Source organism: Lissotriton helveticus, chromosome 5_1 (assembly GCF_964261635.1).
Source record: "Lissotriton helveticus chromosome 5_1, aLisHel1.1, whole genome shotgun sequence".
In the NCBI taxonomy this organism is placed as follows: domain Eukaryota; kingdom Metazoa; phylum Chordata; class Amphibia; order Caudata; family Salamandridae; genus Lissotriton; species Lissotriton helveticus.
In genome coordinates, this window is record NC_136065.1 from 1,903,048,496 (window position 1) to 1,903,068,058 (window position 19,563).

Below are 19,563 nucleotides of genomic sequence, written 5' to 3' on the forward strand. Positions count from 1 at the left end.
TCCGGGTTTGGGGCCAGTGTCAGATCGACCTGTTCGCCTCTCACCTCAACGCTCAGCTTCCCCTGTTCTTCAGCTGGAGGCCGGACCCGGAAGCCCATGCCACGGACGCTTTCCTTCAGACCTGGCCGTCACTTCTGTGCTACGCCTTTCCCCCGTTCATGATGATTCCCAGAGTCCTGGCTTGCACAAAACGTTATCAGTCGGAATTGATTCTGATTGCCCCTCTGTGGAGGGCTCAAGCTTGGTTCCCGGTTCTCCTGGAAATGTGTTGCGCGGTGCCGCTCCTTCTTCCCCAGAAGTGGAATATCTTGCTGGATCCCCTCGGCAATCCTCATCCACTGATTCAATCAGGCAGTCTCCTTCTTCAGGCATGGCGAATTTCGGGGACCGCTGGTCGATCACGGGCCTTTCACGAGACACTTCCAGGATTATCAGTGAATCTTGGGCACCCAACACTCATAAACGCTACTCAGGGTCCTGGAAACGATGGTGTGATTGGTGTGTTCAACGGGAGGTTGATCCCCGCTGCAGCAGATGTCTCTCTGATCATTAATTTTCTTGCTTCCCTGGCTTCTTCCGTTTTGGCTTATCGGACTGTTAATAGTTTCCGTTCCGCCATTTTGGTAGGCCACATTCATGTTGATGGTAAACCTGCGGGTGAACATCCTTTAATTTCTAAATTACTCAAAGGCATCCGTCTAGCGAAGCCTCCTTGCCCCAAGTACGTATCCTTTTGGGATGTTTCAGTTGTTTTGCGATTTCTAGAGCCTGGCCTTCCAATTCCTTGCTATCTCGCAAACAACTATCAGCTAAACTGACTATGTTCTTATGCCTCGTATCCTGTAAACGTGTGTCTGATGTTCGAGCTCTCAACTTGGCAGGTCGCAGTTTTACGCCTGAAGGTGTTACTTTTGTTCTTTCTAGACGCACCAAAACGAATACCACTTCGATTACCTATCCCTCTTTTCCCTCTCATCCCAACCTTTGCGTTCTACAATGTGTTAAAGATTACGAGGTGAGTACTGCTCCTTTACGTTCAGATATGCAGGGTCAATTGTTAATTGCTTTGCAGAAGCCATTTTGCCCTGTCACCCCAGCTACATTGGCCCGCTGGGTCAGATGGCTCATGTCGGAAGCAGGCATTGATGTCTCAGTTTTTGGTGCACATTCTGCTCGAGGGGTTATGGCTTCCAAAGCGTTCTCAATGGGTGTCACTTTGTTTGACATTATGAAGGCTGCAGATTGGTCTTCGGATTCAGTGTTTAAATCCTTTTATTACAAACCAATCGATCATATTGCTTCTGTGGTGGTGGATCAGCTTTGAACAAGCATAATCGGAGCCACCTGTCCTGACATAGAATTCAAAATTTGCGAACATTCGTGACAAGAATTTTCAATTCTAGTAAGGACAAGGAGGCGAGTATTATCCCACCCATGTTATCTACTTGTATTTCTACTGTTTGATCTTTTGCTTTATATGCAATTGTATTATGCATTGTTTCATGTTATTCCTTAGCAGTTTACCCCTCCCTATATGGTTCTGATGTTTGATCCATTGTGGGTATGGTATAGTACGGCTCTGTTTTGCTTTTCAGGCTCAGATCCTAAATGATGTGCTTGCTGTGCGTTCTTCCTTCCGCCTGTTGGCTGTTATTCGTCCTGGTGGATCTTCAACTACTGAAAGCATCGCTTCTGCCTTTCCAATGGACTGCTGTTTCGTGCTGTTCTTCGTTCATCCATGATTTCGTTGGGACTGGAAATTTTCTTGACTTGAACTGTTTTAGTAATGGACAAAGAAAGAGGATGTCTTATTCTCTATGGTTCCTTATATAGTCTGTATACTCTATGGTTACCCTGAGTATTCATGGGAAATGTAGTCTGTTTTTGTTACTATATTGTGATTGGCTGCTGAGCATTTCTAATAAAGAAATGAGAACGAATAATCCTCGCCTCCTTGTCCTTAATAGAATTGAAAAATCTTGTCACGAATGTTCGCAAATTTGGAATAATCAGTCAGGGATGACTAAGACAGCTATCGAACACATTTTGAGGTGTCTTTTGTTTATATTTACCATAAAAGCCAACATTTTCAAACTAGAAGAGAATCGGGGGGGATTTTATTTTCGTCATTGGCTTACATTAAGGTAAAGACAATTGTAGGCGGGGAGATGCTCAAATAGAGCCATTTTGCCTTTAAAAAATCGGGAGTCTTTAGCCTGAATAGGGTCTGCTGGCATGTATGATTTACTGCTTAAAGTATGTTGGGATAAGGTGAAAACATATCGGCTTTACGTGATTTTCCTAATTTTTGCACTGACTGGGCCATTAAAATACAAGCCATGCCTTGCAGTTAACGATTGACAGCTACTACTGCAACTCAAAGCCAGACATTTCACTGCCATGAACAGTCGGACAAGTGCTGCCAAAGCAAAATAGATCCAATTAAAAAAAGATTACAACCTCCCCATTTGGGATCCCATCAGTTTCGAAGCTGAGATTATACATCGTAGTTAAATATTCGAACCTGTGTTGGAAAAGAACAGTCCAAGAAAAGAAAAGTCCAAGACAACCGTGGAGTTTTCACACAACTGCCATTAAACTTCATCCGTGTGTGAAGTATTCCCAGTCCAACATGGCAATCGCATTCGCATCCCCACTCAGAATGACCCTGCGCGAAAGCCATTTTGGATCAGGGAGCGACTCATTCAGCTACATTGCGAGAATCTGCCAGAATGTTCTTTGTACAAATACGTCATGAGGGAAGTGATGAACGTTCATAAACACTGAAAAGGGATCAGCGTGCCTGTTCCTGGAAAGCCAGAGATAGTACCTGCTTGCACCCAGCGACTTTCTTGTTTCCCGGAAGTACCGGTTTTTCTCCCCCTGCCTCTTCTCTTCTGAAGCCCGGCGGGTAAGATGGCGGCCGCAGGGTGCGATTGTGAAGTGGTGATAGATGAGGACGAGGTGGAAATGATAGAAGATGACGACGACGAGGACGAAGAGGACACGGAGAGGTGAGGGGGACATTCTATTGGGAAGCCAAATATGAACGAGGGTGGAGAGGTGATATTGCTGTGAGGTCGAAAGACCAGAATGTAATGCCAAGGAGGTACTGTCGGTGTGAATCCTATGACAGTACAATGTAGAAGGAAGTGGTTGATGAAAGATGGGTATTAGCAGTGGGCAAGGTGGTCCTTTAGCAAGTAGTGGCGTGGCCTGTTATCAGCTGACAGCAGAGGTGTGATGAATGACGACCTGGGATAAGTGACAGGAGATGATGATGAGTGACATGCACGACCACAGTATACTCTCCGAGAGGGTGAACGGAAGATCATATGTTTATCTTTCACTTTCTGTGACAGAAGCTGGGCTGTGTGTTAAACTGCCGTGTGTTGCAGCATCATCAGTGACAACAGTTGGTTGAAGTGTTTGTACGGCTGATGTCGATGGCAGAGGTACATTAGGGATAAAGTGCTGAGAGCAAGCAATATTTGACAGGGATTGGGGTGGAGAGTAAAGTCCAATGGGACTAGTAGCAGTCTCTGTTATTACCATAGCTAAAGCCTCAGAATATAGGAAAAATACAGCAGCCTGGATAGTTAAGTATAGCGTCCTCCCCAGCCTGGGAGCATGCAAAGTGAATTCGCCACATACAGATCTCTGTAATAGGCGTCTTTATTTCCTCAGCATATCATTACACACTAAACTCTCCATACGTCGTAACAGTTAATAACCACACCTTAACAATTCCCAGCAAGGTACAAAATTCCTCAGTTGTGTCTGCTCAGAATCGCAAGGGTCCTAGCACACAGTCTCACGGCACTACAACTCCCCCCTTTTGTTAAATAAAAAGTACAGAAAGCGTTCACATTACATTTCCCCAATAATACTCAGCGAAGCGCTGGCACTAGCCGGACCAGACCAAGCAGTGTGAGATGATTGAGAGACACACTGATTGTGCACTGATGGTACAGGGTCTAGTGCTTGATCCAGACTGTTTGGTGGAGTTGCCTCATTCATGATTGCAGGAGCTGAGGAACGTCGAGATAGGTTCTGAAAATGTGACGTGTCCCATGGGATGTGCTTTCCGGAAGAATGTGCTGTCGCTATGTGTCCTTTGCATGTCACAATCCTCAGAGGATTGATGGCAAACAGAATTTCCTTTCCACTTCTGTTTGACCAGGACCCAGTCACCTTCATCGAACACTGCTCCCTGAGCTCTTCGTCGCCGATCGGTGCATGTTTTCATCTTGCAGTTTTGAGAAGTGTCTGTGACACAAACTTTATCAACACTCACGGATCTGGCTACTGTTCACTGTGGCAGTTTGGTTCTGGTTGCGCTCCCAAATATCAAGGTGGCTGAACTCACACCACTTGTGGAGTGAGGAGTTGAATGATACGCATGGAGGGCTTGGTTTAACTCTATTCCTTCCATCGACTCTTATTGAATTACCCTTTTGAGAGTACCTAGGAATCGATCCACAACACTATTATCTTTGGGCCACATGCTTGACATTTAGTTCAACTAGAAACTCCTTGAATTCTCTGCTATTGAACTGCTGACCACTGTCAGATTTGAGAATGGCTGGGATACCCCATGCTGCAAAGACGTCATCCAGCCATTCGATGACCTTGTCATGCGTTGTTAATAACTCCTCTACTAAAGGAAAGCGTGAATACTCATCTGTGACTACCATGAGATGATGTCCCTTTCCTAAATGCACAAAAAAATCATCTATAACCAGGAGGTGCTGCAAGGTCGGACATTGTCACTGGATGCTGTGTCACTTTGGAGGAAAGGCAGTTGCAAAGATGATACACCTTTATATCCCACTTCACTTTCTCATCTAGGCTGCAGGAACCACACCCTGTCTCTGAGGGCTTTCAATTGCTACAATGTCACGATGTCCTTCATAGGCTAGTTCAATGACTTGCTGCCTTAGTCTCTTAGGTATGACTATTCCCAAGCCTCTCAATACCATCCCTTCCTTGGTAATGGACAGTTCATCCTGTAACTCTTTGGAGTCTTTTCAATTCAACATGGCCAGCAAAAGGCCGGGCATTCTTCTCGAGTTGAATATTTTGAAGATAAGCATGTCCTTGTATAAATTAGTAGTAGCAGTAATCTGTTCAATGAATACGCCTGCTGGCGTGCTGGATCTCACAATTAAGTTAACATACTCCTCAGCCGCTTTGGATGACATTGTGACAGTGTATCAGTACTCATGAAAAGTAATCCGCAGGGTTGATCTTCACCCAGCTTGTGTACAGTTGTATAGTTGTACTCTAGAAGACGCAACCTCACCTCTCAATGCGAGGGACCATTTTGGCTTATGGGTCTCAAAAAATGGTGAGCAGCGCTTGATGATCTGTAATGATGGTGAAAAGTTTTCCGTATAGAAACACGTGAAAATGTTCGCAGACCCACACTACAGCCAGACTCCCCTTCGGCTGAGAATTCTGTGTCAGACAGGCTCTGACTAGCATAGTCCTCTGTACCTTGGGGTCAAAATAGGTCAGCTCTATTGCATTCTCAGTCGCATGTTTTATTGTTTTGAAGCTAGGGATCGCAGCATGGTAACATCTTGTGGAGGGCAAGAGCTTATAGCGAGCGCTTGCACTTTATCTGGGTCAGCAGTTATTCCCCTGTCAGAGAATGTGTGCCCAAAGAATTTGAGTTTGGTCTTTTGAACCTCACACTTCGCTGCATTCAGAGTGAGACCTGCTTCAGCAAGTAACTGGCATTCTTTTCTAGGAGCCTTGGCATGCTCCTTTTATGTCACCCCAAATACCAATATCTCATCACTGTTATAAAAGCATGCATGACAGGTTTAGTTATTTGGCTTATGACATCCTGAAATATTTCTGCGGCTGACGACACTCTAAAACTCAGTCTTTTGTATCTGAACAAACCAACAAGAGTCGGAAAAGTAGTGATGTACCTGCAGTTCTTTTGCAACTCTAGCTGAAGATATGCCTTATTCAGGTCAAGACGGTAGAAGACTTTGGCACCGTTCAGTTACATGATCATATCCGCGATGTGTGGACGAGGATGTTTTTCTGTCTCGGTTGCTTTGTTGTCTTGCCCCTTATCAGCGCAGATGCTCACTGCTCCTCCACTGTCCTTTTTTGCCTCCACCAACAGGCCTAAAAAAATTATAAAAATATTACTAGACCCTGCAGGTATAAATTTTTTTTTCTCTTCAGAGTTTTATATAGCGCGAACTTGACCCGAATCGGGTGTCAGAGCGCTTTACATAGCACCAAATGCATTACATCAGGACACATTCATTGTTATTAGGCAGGGGGAGATGAAGTGATTTGCCCAGAATCACAGGATGTTCAGTGTCATTGCCGAGACTCGAACCCAGTTCCCCCAGATTTGAGATCGACCGCCCTAGCCGTTAGGCCAATTCCTGTCCCCAAGTTGCTTGAATAAGATACTTGACCTAACTATAATGTACTTGACCTTATCTGGTCTCAAATTGTGTGATCCTAGCAAATATTTTATTTCAGAGTTGCCGTTTCCTTCATTATCACATATGAGAGCACCTTCAAATATGCAAGTTCAGCTTTTCTGCGGTACAAAAAACTATTTTGTTTCATTTAACAGACTAAACTTTGATCCATGTTGTATAATACGAATCTAGCCCTTATATAGGGTACACATGACCTGCCTCTTAGTTCACTAATAGCAGGTGGAGAGGAATGTTTCTCAGTTCATGTTTAAAAATTCATTTTTAATAAATGTATTACTAAAGCAGGAGTTAATAGTGTACTGTCATTTAGGAACCACACATTTGCCATTGAAATAGCCACAATATTTCCCACTAACATACAGGTTTACTGATAAACAATCTGTTGAAGCTAGGTTTCAGCGAAAATACTTATCATTTTCACATTGCCTAGTAAAGTGTTCTGATTTGTTTTCATCCTATTAAAAACTTGTTTTCATCACACAGGTATACAAAAAGTGTTTTTACCACTATTAAAATACATTTTGAAATGTTTTTACAGTTCATATACAAGCTATTTGAATGCTGTTAGAAAAAAAGACATCCTTCAGTTGTTCATTTCACACTGTACAGCACGATTGTCAGATAGTTCTCTTTATAAAATCCTCTAACTTTAATGCTTATTTTATCCTGAAGTTTGTTTTCTTTTTTTTCTCCGACTGCAAATTGTAAGACATAAGCCGACATTTGACCTCTGTCTCTGAAGGCAAAGCAAATGTGATGAGATAAAAATAAGAAGGCATCTTTATTACTAATTCCCATTCTGAGAGAACAGAACGCCTGTTCTTTATCTGCTCGCCAGAAAAGGCCAGTAGGCCCTAAAAATAGCCTGCCCGATAAAATCTGATTTACCTTAGCGAGTAGATTTCTCGAGGCCTAACTACTATGGGCAAGATATGGCGTGGGACCGGTGGAGTGATTGATGTCCTGCTTCAACAGCGTTCTTAGATTTTTATCTACAGCTTCTTGGAAGTGAATAGCGACTCTTCGGTGCCGTTGGGCAACAGCACGAATGCCAACAGTAATGTGAAGTTGCACTTTCATTGTCTTGAGCCTACGTCATAAAATGACAAGAACTGACTCACAATTTCAGATTGAGTCTGGAGGTTGTGATTGAGAGAGATCAATCCCATGTCTGCAGCAGTAGTTGAGTAGGCATGCGCTGGATAAAGTTCCTTGATGTACATGGCTTGGCGCTTGCACTGATACTGCTTTATGTCTCTGTCAATGACTCTTGATTCCAATGGTTTAGAAGCAGCCCCCATGTACCTTTGTGTTTGACGGGATGAGGAGTTGCACATGAGATAAGCTATTGAAAACTTCTCATCTGGCATGATGTTAATCGACGCACCACTGTCTATGATAAAAGTTGTGGGGCAACCGCTGACTTGTATTGTAATCTTGTGTCCGGATCCAAATGAATTAAATTGTTTTGTTGGGTGGTTTGCCTTCCTTTTGTTTTTTGCTGGCAAGCAGCCAAACCTACATGTGACTGTCTAAGAAGGGCCTTGTTGAGAATCCTTGAAACCCATCCATATCATGGCTGGCTGCTAGGGACAACCTACGCTTGTCGGCTCCCTATCCTGCCAGGGTGGATATTAGCCAGAGTCTATTCAAACAGCTTCAATGATCCGATATTAGCAATGCTGTACTTTTTGCGTAATTTTGCCCACTATACAGACCTTTGCCATTTTTAGGTTTTGCCTAGCGAAAGCTGCGCTCTGCGCAGCTTTTCGCGCAGGCGAAATCCTGTTGAGAACTGTAGGGTGCTTTGGGTCGGCCCTCGTCATTGATTGGCTGGCTCCGTAAACGGAGCCTTGCCATTGGACGAGGGGCCTGTCCGTCAATGCCGGACCAGACACGGGGGCGTTCCTGACATTCTTTGCCTTTTGCCGACGTCACGCGACGCCGGGAACGCCCCCGAGTCTGGTCCGGCATTGCCGGCACCTCCCTTGCTCTACTGTCATCACCACAACACTGCGCCCATTTTATCCCAAGCTAAAGAGAGGCGCAGTGACCGGGTCTTTGAAGGCCGCTCTCCCAATGAAAACAAGTTTTCTCTCCGAGTCAGCACGAGCAGGAAGACGAGCAGCGCGCCTCCCAGCTGGCCTCTCGCATCAGCATCCAGAGCTGCCCTGCGCGGTGTGTAGCTTCAGAGTGGAGCTTCAGAGTGGAGCTTCAGAGTGGAGCTTCAGAGTGGAGCTTCAGAGTGGAGCTTCAGAGTGGAGCTTCAGAGTGGAGCTTCAGAGTGGAGCTTCAGAGTGGAGCTTCAGAGTGGAGCTTCAGAGTGGAGCTTCAGAGTGGAGCTTCAGAGTGGAGCTTCAGAGTGGAGCTTCAGAGTGGAGCTTCAGAGTGGAGCTTCAGAGTGGAGCTTCAGAGTGGAGCTTCAGAGTGGAGCTTCAGAGTGGAGCTTCAGAGTGGAGCTTCAGAGTGGAGCTTCAGAGTGGAGCTTCAGAGTGGAGCTTCAGAGTGGAGCTTCAGAGTGCAGATTCAGAGTGGAGCTTCAGAGTGCAGATTCAGAGTGGAGCTTCAGAGTGCAGATTCAGAGTGCAGAGTGGAGCTTCAGAGTGGAGCTTCAGAGTGGAGCTTCAGAGTGGAGCTTCAGAGTGGAGCTTCAGAGTGGAGCTTCAGAGTGGAGCTGCAGAGTGCAGATTCAGAGTGGAGCATCAGAGTGCAGAGTGGAGCTTCAGAGTGCAGATTCAGAGTGGAGCTTCAGAGTGCAGAGTGGAGCTTCAGAGTGGAGCTTCAGAGTGGAGCTTCAGAGTGGAGCTTCAGAGTGGAGCTTCAGAGTGGAGCTTCAGAGTGGAGCTTCAGAGTGGAGCTTCAGAGTGGAGCTTCAGAGTGGAGCTTCAGAGTGGAGCTTCAGAGTGGAGCTTCAGAGTGGAGCTTCAGAGTGGAGCTTCAGAGTGGAGCTTCAGAGTGGAGCTTCAGAGTGGAGCTTCAGAGTGGAGCTTCAGAGTGGAGCTTCAGAGTGGAGCTTCAGAGTGGAGCTTCAGAGTGCAGAGTGGAGCTTCAGAGTGCAGAGTGGAGCTTCAGAGTGCAGAGTGGAGCTTCAGAGTGCAGAGTGGAGCTTCAGAGTGCAGAGTGGAGCTTCAGAGTGCAGAGTGGAGCTTCAGAGTGGAGCTTCAGAGTGGAGCTTCAGAGTGGAGCTTCAGAGTGGAGCTTCAGAGTGGAGCTTCAGAGTGGAGCTTCAGAGTGGAGCTTCAGAGTGGAGCGTGGAGCTTCAGAGTGGAGCTTCAGAGTGGAGCGTGGAGCTTCAGAGTGGAGCTTCAGAGTGGAGCGTGGAGCTTCAGAGTGGAGCTTCAGAGTGGAGCGTGGAGCTTCAGAGTGGAGCTTCAGAGTGGAGCGTGGAGCTTCAGAGTGGAGCTTCAGAGTGCAGCTTCAGAGTGGAGCTTCAGAGTGGAGCGTGGAGCTTCAGAGTGGAGCTTCAGAGTGGAGCTTCAGAGTGCAGAGTGGAGCTTCAGAGTGCAGCTTCAGAGTGGAGCTTCAGAGTGGAGCGTGGAGCTTCAGAGTGGAGCTTCAGAGTGGAGCTTCAGAGTGCAGAGTGGAGCTTCAGAGTGCAGAGTGGAGCTTCAGAGTGCAGAGTGGAGCTTCAGAGTGCAGAGTGCAGCTTCAGAGTGCAGCTTCAGAGTGGAGCTTCAGAGTGGAGCTTCAGAGTGGAGCTTCAGAGTGGAGCTTCAGAGTGGAGCTTCAGAGTGGAGCTTCAGAGTGGAGCTTCAGAGTGGAGCTTCAGAGTGGAGCTTCAGAGTGGAGCTTCAGAGTGGAGCTTCAGAGTGGAGCTGCAGAGTGCAGATTCAGAGTGCAGAGTGGAGCTTCAGAGTGCAGATTCAGAGTGGAGCTTCAGAGTGCAGAGTGGAGCTTCAGAGTGCAGAGTGGAGCTTCAGAGTGCAGATTCAGAGTGGAGCTTCAGAGTGCAGAGTGGAGCTTCAGAGTGCAGAGTGGAGCTTCAGAGTGGAGCTTCAGAGTGCAGAGTGGAGCTTCAGAGTGGAGCTTCAGAGTGGAGCTTCAGAGTGGAGCGTGGAGCTTCAGAGTGGAGCTTCAGAGTGCAGCTTCAGAGTGGAGCTTCAGAGTGGAGCTTCAGAGTGGAGCTGCAGAGTGCAGATTCAGAGTGCAGAGTGGAGCTTCAGAGTGCAGATTCAGAGTGGAGCTTCAGAGTGCAGAGTGGAGCTTCAGAGTGCAGATTCAGAGTGGAGCTTCAGAGTGCAGAGTGGAGCTTCAGAGTGCAGAGTGGAGCTTCAGAGTGGAGCTTCAGAGTGGAGCTTCAGAGTGGAGCTTCAGAGTGGAGCTTCAGAGTGGAGCTTCAGAGTGGAGCTTCAGAGTGGAGCTTCAGAGTGGAGCTTCAGAGTGGAGCTTCAGAGTGGAGCTTCAGAGTGGAGCTTCAGAGTGGAGCTTCAGAGTGGAGCTGCAGAGTGGAGCTTCAGAGTGCAGATTCAGAGTGGAGCTGCAGAGTGCAGAGTGGAGCTGCAGAGTGCAGATTCAGAGTGCAGAGTGGAGCTTCAGAGTGCAGATTCAGAGTGCAGAGTGGAGCTTCAGAGTGCAGAGTGGAGCTTCAGAGTGCAGATTCAGAGTGGAGCTTCAGAGTGCAGAGTGGAGCTTCAGAGTGCAGATTCAGAGTGGAGCTTCAGAGTGCAGAGTGGAGCTTCAGAGTGCAGATTCAGAGTGGAGCTTCAGAGTGCAGAGTGGAGCTTCAGAGTGCAGAGTGGAGCTTCAGAGTGGAGCTTCAGAGTGCAGAGTGGAGCTTCAGAGTGGAGCTTCAGAGTTCAGAGTGGAGCTTCAGAGTGGAGCTTCAGAGTGGAGCTTCAGAGTGGAGCTTCAGAGTGGAGCTTCAGAGTGGAGCTTCAGAGTGGAGCTTCAGAGTGGAGCTTCAGAGTGGAGCTTCAGAGTGGAGCTTCAGAGTGGAGCTTCAGAGTGGAGCTTCAGAGTGGAGCTTCAGAGTGGAGCTTCAGAGTGGAGCTTCAGAGTGGAGAGTGGAGCTTCAGAGTGGAGCTTCAGAGTGGAGCTTCAGAGTGGAGCTTCAGAGTGGAGAGTGGAGCTTCAGAGTGGAGCTTCAGAGTGGAGCTTCAGAGTGGAGCTTCAGAGTGGAGCTTCAGAGTGGAGCTTCAGAGTGGAGCTTCAGAGTGGAGCTTCAGAGTGGAGCTTCAGAGTGGAGCTTCAGAGTGGAGCTTCAGAGTGGAGCTTCAGAGTGGAGCTTCAGAGTGCAGAGTGGAGCTTCAGAGTGGAGAGTGGAGCTTCAGAGTGGAGCTTCAGAGTGGAGCTTCAGAGTGGAGCTTCAGAGTGGAGCTTCAGAGTGGAGCTTCAGAGTGGAGCTTCAGAGTGGAGCTTCAGAGTGGAGCTTCAGAGTGGAGCTTCAGAGTGGAGCTTCAGAGTGGAGCTTCAGAGTGGAGCTTCAGAGTGGAGCTTCAGAGTGGAGCTTCAGAGTGGAGCTTCAGAGTGGAGCTTCAGAGTGGAGCTTCAGAGTGGAGCTTCAGAGTGGAGCTTCAGAGTGGAGCTTCAGAGTGGAGCTGCAGAGTGGAGCTTCAGAGTGGAGCTGCAGAGTGCAGATTCAGAGTGGAGCTGCAGAGTGCAGATTCAGAGTGCAGAGTGGAGCTTCAGAGTGCAGAGTGGAGCTTCAGAGTGCAGAGTGGAGCTTCAGAGTGCAGATTCAGAGTGGAGCTTCAGAGTGCAGAGTGGAGCTTCAGAGTGCAGATTCAGAGTGGAGCTTCAGAGTGCAGAGTGGAGCTTCAGAGTGCAGATTCAGAGTGGAGCTTCAGAGTGCAGAGTGGAGCTTCAGAGTGCAGAGTGGAGCTTCAGAGTGCAGAGTGGAGCTTCAGAGTGCAGAGTGGAGCTTCAGAGTGGAGCTTCAGAGTGCAGAGTGGAGCTTCAGAGTGGAGCTTCAGAGTGCAGAGTGGAGCTTCAGAGTGGAGCTTCAGAGTGGAGCTTCAGAGTGGAGCTTCAGAGTGGAGCTTCAGAGTGGAGCTTCAGAGTGGAGCTTCAGAGTGGAGCTTCAGAGTGGAGCTTCAGAGTGGAGCTTCAGAGTGGAGCGTGGAGCTTCAGAGTGGAGCTTCAGAGTGGAGCTTCAGAGTGGAGCTTCAGAGTGGAGCTTCAGAGTGGAGCTTCAGAGTGGAGCTTCAGAGTGGAGCTTCAGAGTGGAGCTTCAGAGTGGAGCGTGGAGCTTCAGAGTGGAGCTTCAGAGTGCAGAGTGGAGCTTCAGAGTGCAGAGTGGAGCTTCAGAGTGCAGAGTGGAGCTTCAGAGTGCAGAGTGGAGCTTCAGAGTGCAGAGTGGAGCTTCAGAGTGCAGAGTGGAGCTTCAGAGTGCAGAGTGGAGCTTCAGAGTGCAGAGTGGAGCTTCAGAGTGGAGCTTCAGAGTGGAGCTTCAGAGTGGAGCTTCAGAGTGGAGCTTCAGAGTGGAGCTTCAGAGTGGAGCTTCAGAGTGGAGCTTCAGAGTGGAGCTTCAGAGTGGAGCTTCAGAGTGGAGCTTCAGAGTGGAGCTTCAGAGTGGAGCTTCAGAGTGGAGCTTCAGAGTGGAGCTGCAGAGTGGAGCTGCAGAGTGGAGCTGCAGAGTGGAGCTGCAGAGTGGAGCTGCAGAGTGCAGATTCAGAGTGGAGCTGCAGAGTGCAGATTCAGAGTGCAGAGTGGAGCTTCAGAGTGCAGATTCAGAGTGCAGAGTGGAGCTTCAGAGTGCAGATTCAGAGTGCAGAGTGGAGCTTCAGAGTGCAGAGTGGAGCTTCAGAGTGCAGAGTGGAGCTTCAGAGTGCAGAGTGGAGCTTCAGAGTGCAGAGTGGAGCTTCAGAGTGGAGCTTCAGAGTGGAGCTTCAGAGTGGAGCTTCAGAGTGGAGCTTCAGAGTGGAGCTTCAGAGTGGAGCTTCAGAGTGGAGCTTCAGAGTGGAGCTTCAGAGTGGAGCTTCAGAGTGGAGCTTCAGAGTGGAGCTTCAGAGTGGAGCTGCAGAGTGGAGCTGCAGAGTGGAGCTGCAGAGTGGAGCTGCAGAGTGGAGCTGCAGAGTGGAGCTGCAGAGTGGAGCTGCAGAGTGGAGCTGCAGAGTGGAGCTGCAGAGTGGAGCTGCAGAGTGGAGCTGCAGAGTGGAGCTGCAGAGTGCAGATTCAGAGTGGAGCTGCAGAGTGCAGATTCAGAGTGGAGCTGCAGAGTGCAGATTCAGAGTGCAGAGTGGAGCTTCAGAGTGCAGAGTGGAGCTTCAGAGTGGAGCTTCAGAGTGCAGAGTGGAGCTTCAGAGTGCAGAGTGGAGCTTCAGAGTGCAGAGTGGAGCTTCAGAGTGCAGAGTGGAGCTTCAGAGTGGAGCTTCAGAGTGTCAAGAGCAATGCCAATAGCTCTAACTTTAACAAAGGCAAAACCATTGCATTGTAAATGCTTGTTATATTGGTGCATTGTTGCTACAGGATGCTAGATAAAATCGGGGCCAATCGGCTTTCACATTCTGGCAACTGATTAAACAAGAAAGAAGACTTGCACTGTTTCACTTTATGCTCTATTTTCAGGGATGTGGAATTCCTATAGCCCGACGCCCAGGACATATTGTTTGGGGTCAAGGGCAACAAGTTTTAATGTGCATTTTGTCCTTGGGACAAGCAGGCCCAACCCCCTGCAGCGCAAACCCTTTGGTTGCCAGTTTGCAGTACCACATTAAGGATCAGGGAAGGGCACTGCCTGCAGTTAAGTTAATATTTGTGTGCATATGTTAATGCTGTTCACAATTGTAATTATGGTTCATTCATTGAGAGCCTTTATCATTAGGCTGAGCGCTCTCAGTAAATGTAAGTTCTGACTGCACTACTGACAGTGGTTCCAGTATAAAAATGTGGACACACGGTTTGAAAGTTAAGCAATATTTATAGTCTATGCATGCTCCCAGAATGATCTCTGTTTAGATGCAAATATTCGCAGAAGCTTGAAAGCAAGATTAATGATTCTTTGCTTTCAATATAAAATGTTCCTAAACAATGAAAGTAGGACATTTTTTTTGCTAAATTACTGTAAAATTTCAGTTACCATTTCTTTTCAGCATCATTTTATAAAATGTGTTGATGCATGCTAGTATTTCCCCAAAATATTCATATTAGAAAATCAGTGTAACGTGTTTCAATAAGATTTTGGGAAACAAAAATAAACAAGCATTGACAAAACCAGTAGGTCTGAAATGGTAGTCAGCTTTTTAATTTTGGCAATGCGTGACTTGTTTTGACATGGTTTTTGTAAAACCTTATTGATGTGAGAGCTGACGGACCCTCACCAATATAACAAACATTGGCAAAAGCAAAAAAAAATGTTGGTCTCAAAAAAGTACACACTGCCACATTAGTTACTGGCACTGAACAAAACTACTTTGTGTGCTGATATGCTTCTCGTGGAAGAGCAGAATGCTGTCACTCACCGTGAAGCCAATCGATACAGAGAGAAAGTTTCAATAAACACAAAAGGTCATGGTTAATGCCAGACCAAATTAGGGGCCCAATTATTAAATAAAGTCTCAAAAGTGCAGGCACCCTTGGTATATGTCCTTGCATTAAGGGCAGCTATATGGCTTTCGTGAATTCACAACGATTTACAGCAGTAGGGCAAGAAATAGTACTCCTAGAAAATATTTGTGAACTGCATTTTAGCATGAGCAAATATGCATGTGTAGGTTTGCTCATGCGAACACCTGAGTGTTTGCAAGTTTATTTTCCCTCCAACCACTTTTTTCCCAACTCTGGAAGACTGTTTACTTCTGCCATAAATTTCCAACATTTCTCAGTATTGGAAAAGATTAGAGAAGAGTTGTTGAAAACCCTTAAAACATGCAAGTTAGTAGGTTTGCATAGACTCCAAAGGACATTCCAACCCTGGAACTATTGTTTACCACTACCTTCAGTCCCAGTATGTAGATCTGCGGAAACGTAGCAACATAAAGGGATTGCTAATATTCAAACACTTCTATGGTATGAGCCCTGGTATAATCAGAGAGGCTATATAGGAGCTCTTATATAATGAGATTGCTGCCATAATTTGTCGCTGCACAACATGGCACCAAAGGGACAAGTGGATTTTGTTAAGGGACAAGTAGATTTATGAAGCATCCTGCCCCATGTACAAGTAGATATTTTAATAAATTCCACACCCCTGAATTTTGCACACCCTGGTAAAATCCTGGAAGAATTCCTCCAGTTGTGTGTTGAGACGGTCCGCAAAAAGGTCTGTTCCGAAAGGACCCCATATCGATTGAATAGCTAAAAACGTTTGTCTGTCTTGTCTCCAGTTGCTGGTGTCCCTGAAATTCCTCGAGAACCAGTCTGCCACACCATAGCTTAACCCAGGAATATGTTTCGCTATAATCGAAATACCTTTGTTCAAACAATATTCCCAAAATCCCTTCGCCAGGTCCGTGAGGCCCTTGGAGTGTGGTCCGCCCAGTTTGTTGACATAGCGGACAGCTGAGACCTTGTCCATCTGTAATGTCACACAGCATTTCGCTGTCTTCGGTGTAAAGCAGCGAATTGCAAATGAACCTGCTAGTAATTCTAAGCAGTTGATATGCAACCTCTTCTCTTGGGTGGTCCAACGTCCACCTGTTGAGTAGTCCCCACATCTCGCCCCCCATCCTTCCAAGCTCGCATCCGATTCTATTATTAGATTCGGTTCTTCTCCGAAAATGGCTGCCATTCCATGATTCCGCATTCTTCAGCCACCAGAGGAGTTCTGTCCTCGACTCTTGGTCTAGGGACACCATTTGGGAGTATGAAAGGTTCGATCTCAAAGCACTCGCCTTCAGTCTCTGAAGTGCTCGATAGTGGAGGGGTCCCGGGAAGGTAGCTTGGATTGTCGAGGATAAGAGGCCCACTATCCTCGCCAGGATTCTTAGTGGGAAGGTCTTCTTTGCGAGTGCCTTCCTCAGCTCCTTCCTGAGTTTCCTGACCTTTTCGGCAGGCAGTTCTGCCTTCAGTGTATCTACGTGAAGCCCAGGAACTGTGTTTGTTGACTGGGCTCCGTACAAGATTTCTTCGTGTTTATGATAAAACCTAGATGCTCTAGGAGTCGGATAGCGAGGTTTGTGTGAAGAGACGCAGTCTCCTTGGATTGGGCCATTATAAGGATATCGTCGAGGTATATTATTAATCTCACCCCTCTCTCCCTGAGCCAAGCGGTCACGGGACGAAGTACCTTGGTGAAGCACCAAGGGGCGGACGATAGTCCAAAGGGGAAACTGCAAAATTGGTAGAGTTTTCCTAGCCAAGTGAACTGGAGGAATCTTTAATGGGGTTCCCAGATCGGTATTGTCAAGTAGGCATCTTTCAAGTCTAACCTTGTGAGACAGTCTCCTTTTCTCAAGATGTCTCTTAGGAGGTGTATACCCTCCATTTTGAAATGCTGATAAACTACCCAATGGTTCAAATCTTTCAGGTTTATCACGGGCCTTTGTTCCTTGTTTTTCTTTTCCACTAGGAAAACATTGCTGATGAAACCCAGCGTTTCTGTCTCGATTATAGCCCCTTTTTTAAATAACTCTTTCACTTCTTGGGAGACTAGATCTCTGTCCTTTTGTGAGAATGTTATCTCGCGGGGGAATCGCGTTTGTGAAGGGATACCTGCAAAGTCTATTTTGTAACCCTTTACTGTATGTAAGACCCAACTGTCCCGAGTTACCAAATTCCAATTCCCAGCGAATTGGCGTAGTCTACCACCCACCATTGGAGGTGTATCTGAAGGGTCTTTCAAGGGTCCTACCTGTTGAAAAGGAGCGTTGTCTCCGTTCGCCTCTGAATGTGCGTCTGCGGTTCCTCTGTCTCTGTGGATTGAACTGATTGGAGCCAAAGTTGTTGGGAAATCTTCCACCATGGTTGAAGAAGGGTCTTGAGGATTGAGCTCCGCGGCCGGGGAAACGACCCCGCATTCTCCCGGCCCTGGTAAAAACTCTATCTTGGAACACTTTCTTAATCTCTTTTTGTGATTTCTGGATTGAGCTAAAAGCGTTCACATGTTTAGCCATTTCTTTTATACATTCCTCGCCAAAGAGGAGTCCCTGGGAGTCTGCACCTCCATCCCTTTTGGCTAATTCGACAAGTTTGGGGTCTATTTTTAGTAATATTCCCCTTCTTCTCTCTCTGGAGATGGCAGAACTAGCATTGCCAACAAGGCATATAGCCCTTTGCACCCATTCCCTGAGTTCTTTAACATCAATCTGGTTATTCCCCACATAGGCGGATTCGGTCATCTCGAAAATTTTAGTGAGCGGACCTATGACGTCAAGAAGGCAATCTTGACAGGATTTCAATCCTTTGTCCAACCCCTTCCTAGGGTCCCTGTTATTTTTGGCTACGAAAGCCACGACTTTGGGATCTAATTGCGGGGTCATGGCAATCTTGTGGGGAAGTGAAGGGCGTGGGCATTCACATCTAAGCCTAGATCTGACCTCCTGGGGTATTTCCCTTCTTAGCCAGAAGGAGAGGTAGTCCACAACGTGCTGGGAAGGGGTCCATTCTGGGGACAGAGGGTGTTTAATTAACAAAGGGTCCAACATTTCGTCCCCAAACGGATCCACAAGTATAGTATTGGACCCTGAGGCCTTAGAAGCCTCTTCCAAGCTCCCAGTATCTCTCATTTGATCGTCGTCCACATCTGTATTAAAGCCAGATGAGCATGACAGCTTAATCTCTTCCTCACAGCTCATGTCGCTGTCAATGTGGATGGGAAGCTCTGGGCCTTCATCATGCCCACCTGGGGTGCCCGAGGCACCAATCATCTTAGCGCCCTTTAGGCCCGTCGAAATGGAGGTTTTGGGCCTCTTTGCGCCCTTTTTGATTTGGTTCCCTCCAAAGACCCTCTTCTTATTAGCTTTAGATGCCTCATCAGATTTACTTGTGGAGGGGGGAGAGGATAGGTTGGAAATGGACCCCAGCTTTTTACTTATTTTGTCATCAATAGTCCCTAGGGCTTTCTCTAGAACCTTATTGACAAGTTCTTCTAATTTTTTGTCAAAATCTTACTGAGATGGGGCTGCAGACATTGTCTAGATATGTCCTTACCCCCTTTTTTTTAAAATTAATAAGGACTGACAAGGAAAAGAGAGCCAATAATTAGCCATAATGATAACGAAATGGGGGCTCTGAAATAATGAAAATGAGGTCGGGACTTCGAGAGAATGAATTGAATAAATGTCGCGTAAGCCAACAGTTTACCCAGTATCAAGACGATGAAATTGACAGTTGAAGTCACAAAATGTCCGTCACGCACGCAACGAAGCGTGCGCGAACGGTTATGATAGAGATCGTAGGTCACCCGACCAATAATTTCACCATATATTTTCCGGGCCCATAAAATTTTAATTCATCATATACATTAATCGGATGACCTTACAATTCTACCATCAGTATCCCTGATTCCTTCCTATTGGTTCCAGTGTACCCGACTTACCATCCACCGTTACGGGTACCTATGATCACGATAGATCAGGGAGCTAGCTGTGAAGAAAGGCAGGCAAAATTACAACAAATACTAACTTTAATCTCTTACTTTGTATTCATTTGAAATGACCACGGACAACTGGGAAGGTTTAAAAGTTTATCTTAGATTTCAGACTCTGCAATCATACAGTTTATAGCAATAAGGCAATCTATAATCAGAATAACGAAGAGTACATAACCATAAAGGAAGAGTATACAGGCAACCATTTAAAATCTATAATGAGGGAACAAGAAATAACCGAAACATGAAATTCAAGGGTGTATACTAAATGCTAGGAATTATTATGCACGTATCAGAATTTTACCATTGGGACATCTTTCATGAGTAAGACTCTAGGGAAACCTATACATTTATAGGAAGGGTAAAAAAAGTGGAACACGCTATAGTTCTAACGTTATTACTTCAGTTTAGTATTTAGGAGAAAATTTGTAAAAACACATTTAATTCATAAACAGTATGGAGAGATTTGTACTCTAAAAGGTAGGGGAACATAGGAACATGCTATGGAAAATATATACTTTGATTCGTCATATAGTAGATTGCGAAAGCATGGAAAATTTACGTATGCAAAGATATGTCTTTATTGAAGCAAAAGACAGGAAATTAGAAAGGTGCAGT

General features: G+C 46.5%; 2 protein-coding genes across 3 annotated transcripts in view; one reads left to right on the forward strand and one right to left on the reverse strand.

The window, feature by feature from the left end:
• Nucleotides 1-2,614, reverse strand: part of NKIRAS2 (NFKB inhibitor interacting Ras like 2) — a 158,312-nt gene extending 155,698 nt beyond the window's left edge. The window contains exon 1 of one of the 2 annotated variants that reach the window (XM_078645427.1): nt 2,525-2,614. The gene's annotated coding sequence lies outside the window, so the exon portion shown is untranslated. The remainder of the gene's footprint in view (nt 1-2,524) is intronic. The other variant, XM_078645429.1, reaches the window with a different exon arrangement.
• Nucleotides 2,615-2,772: 158 nt separating this feature from the next.
• Nucleotides 2,773-19,563, forward strand: part of DNAJC7 (DnaJ heat shock protein family (Hsp40) member C7) — a 468,661-nt gene continuing 451,870 nt past the window's right edge. Inside the window, exon 1 of the mRNA XM_078645431.1 lies at nt 2,773-3,014. Within this exon, the coding sequence (XP_078501557.1) occupies nt 2,917-3,014 (98 nt within the window). The 5' untranslated portion in view covers nt 2,773-2,916. The remainder of the gene's footprint in view (nt 3,015-19,563) is intronic.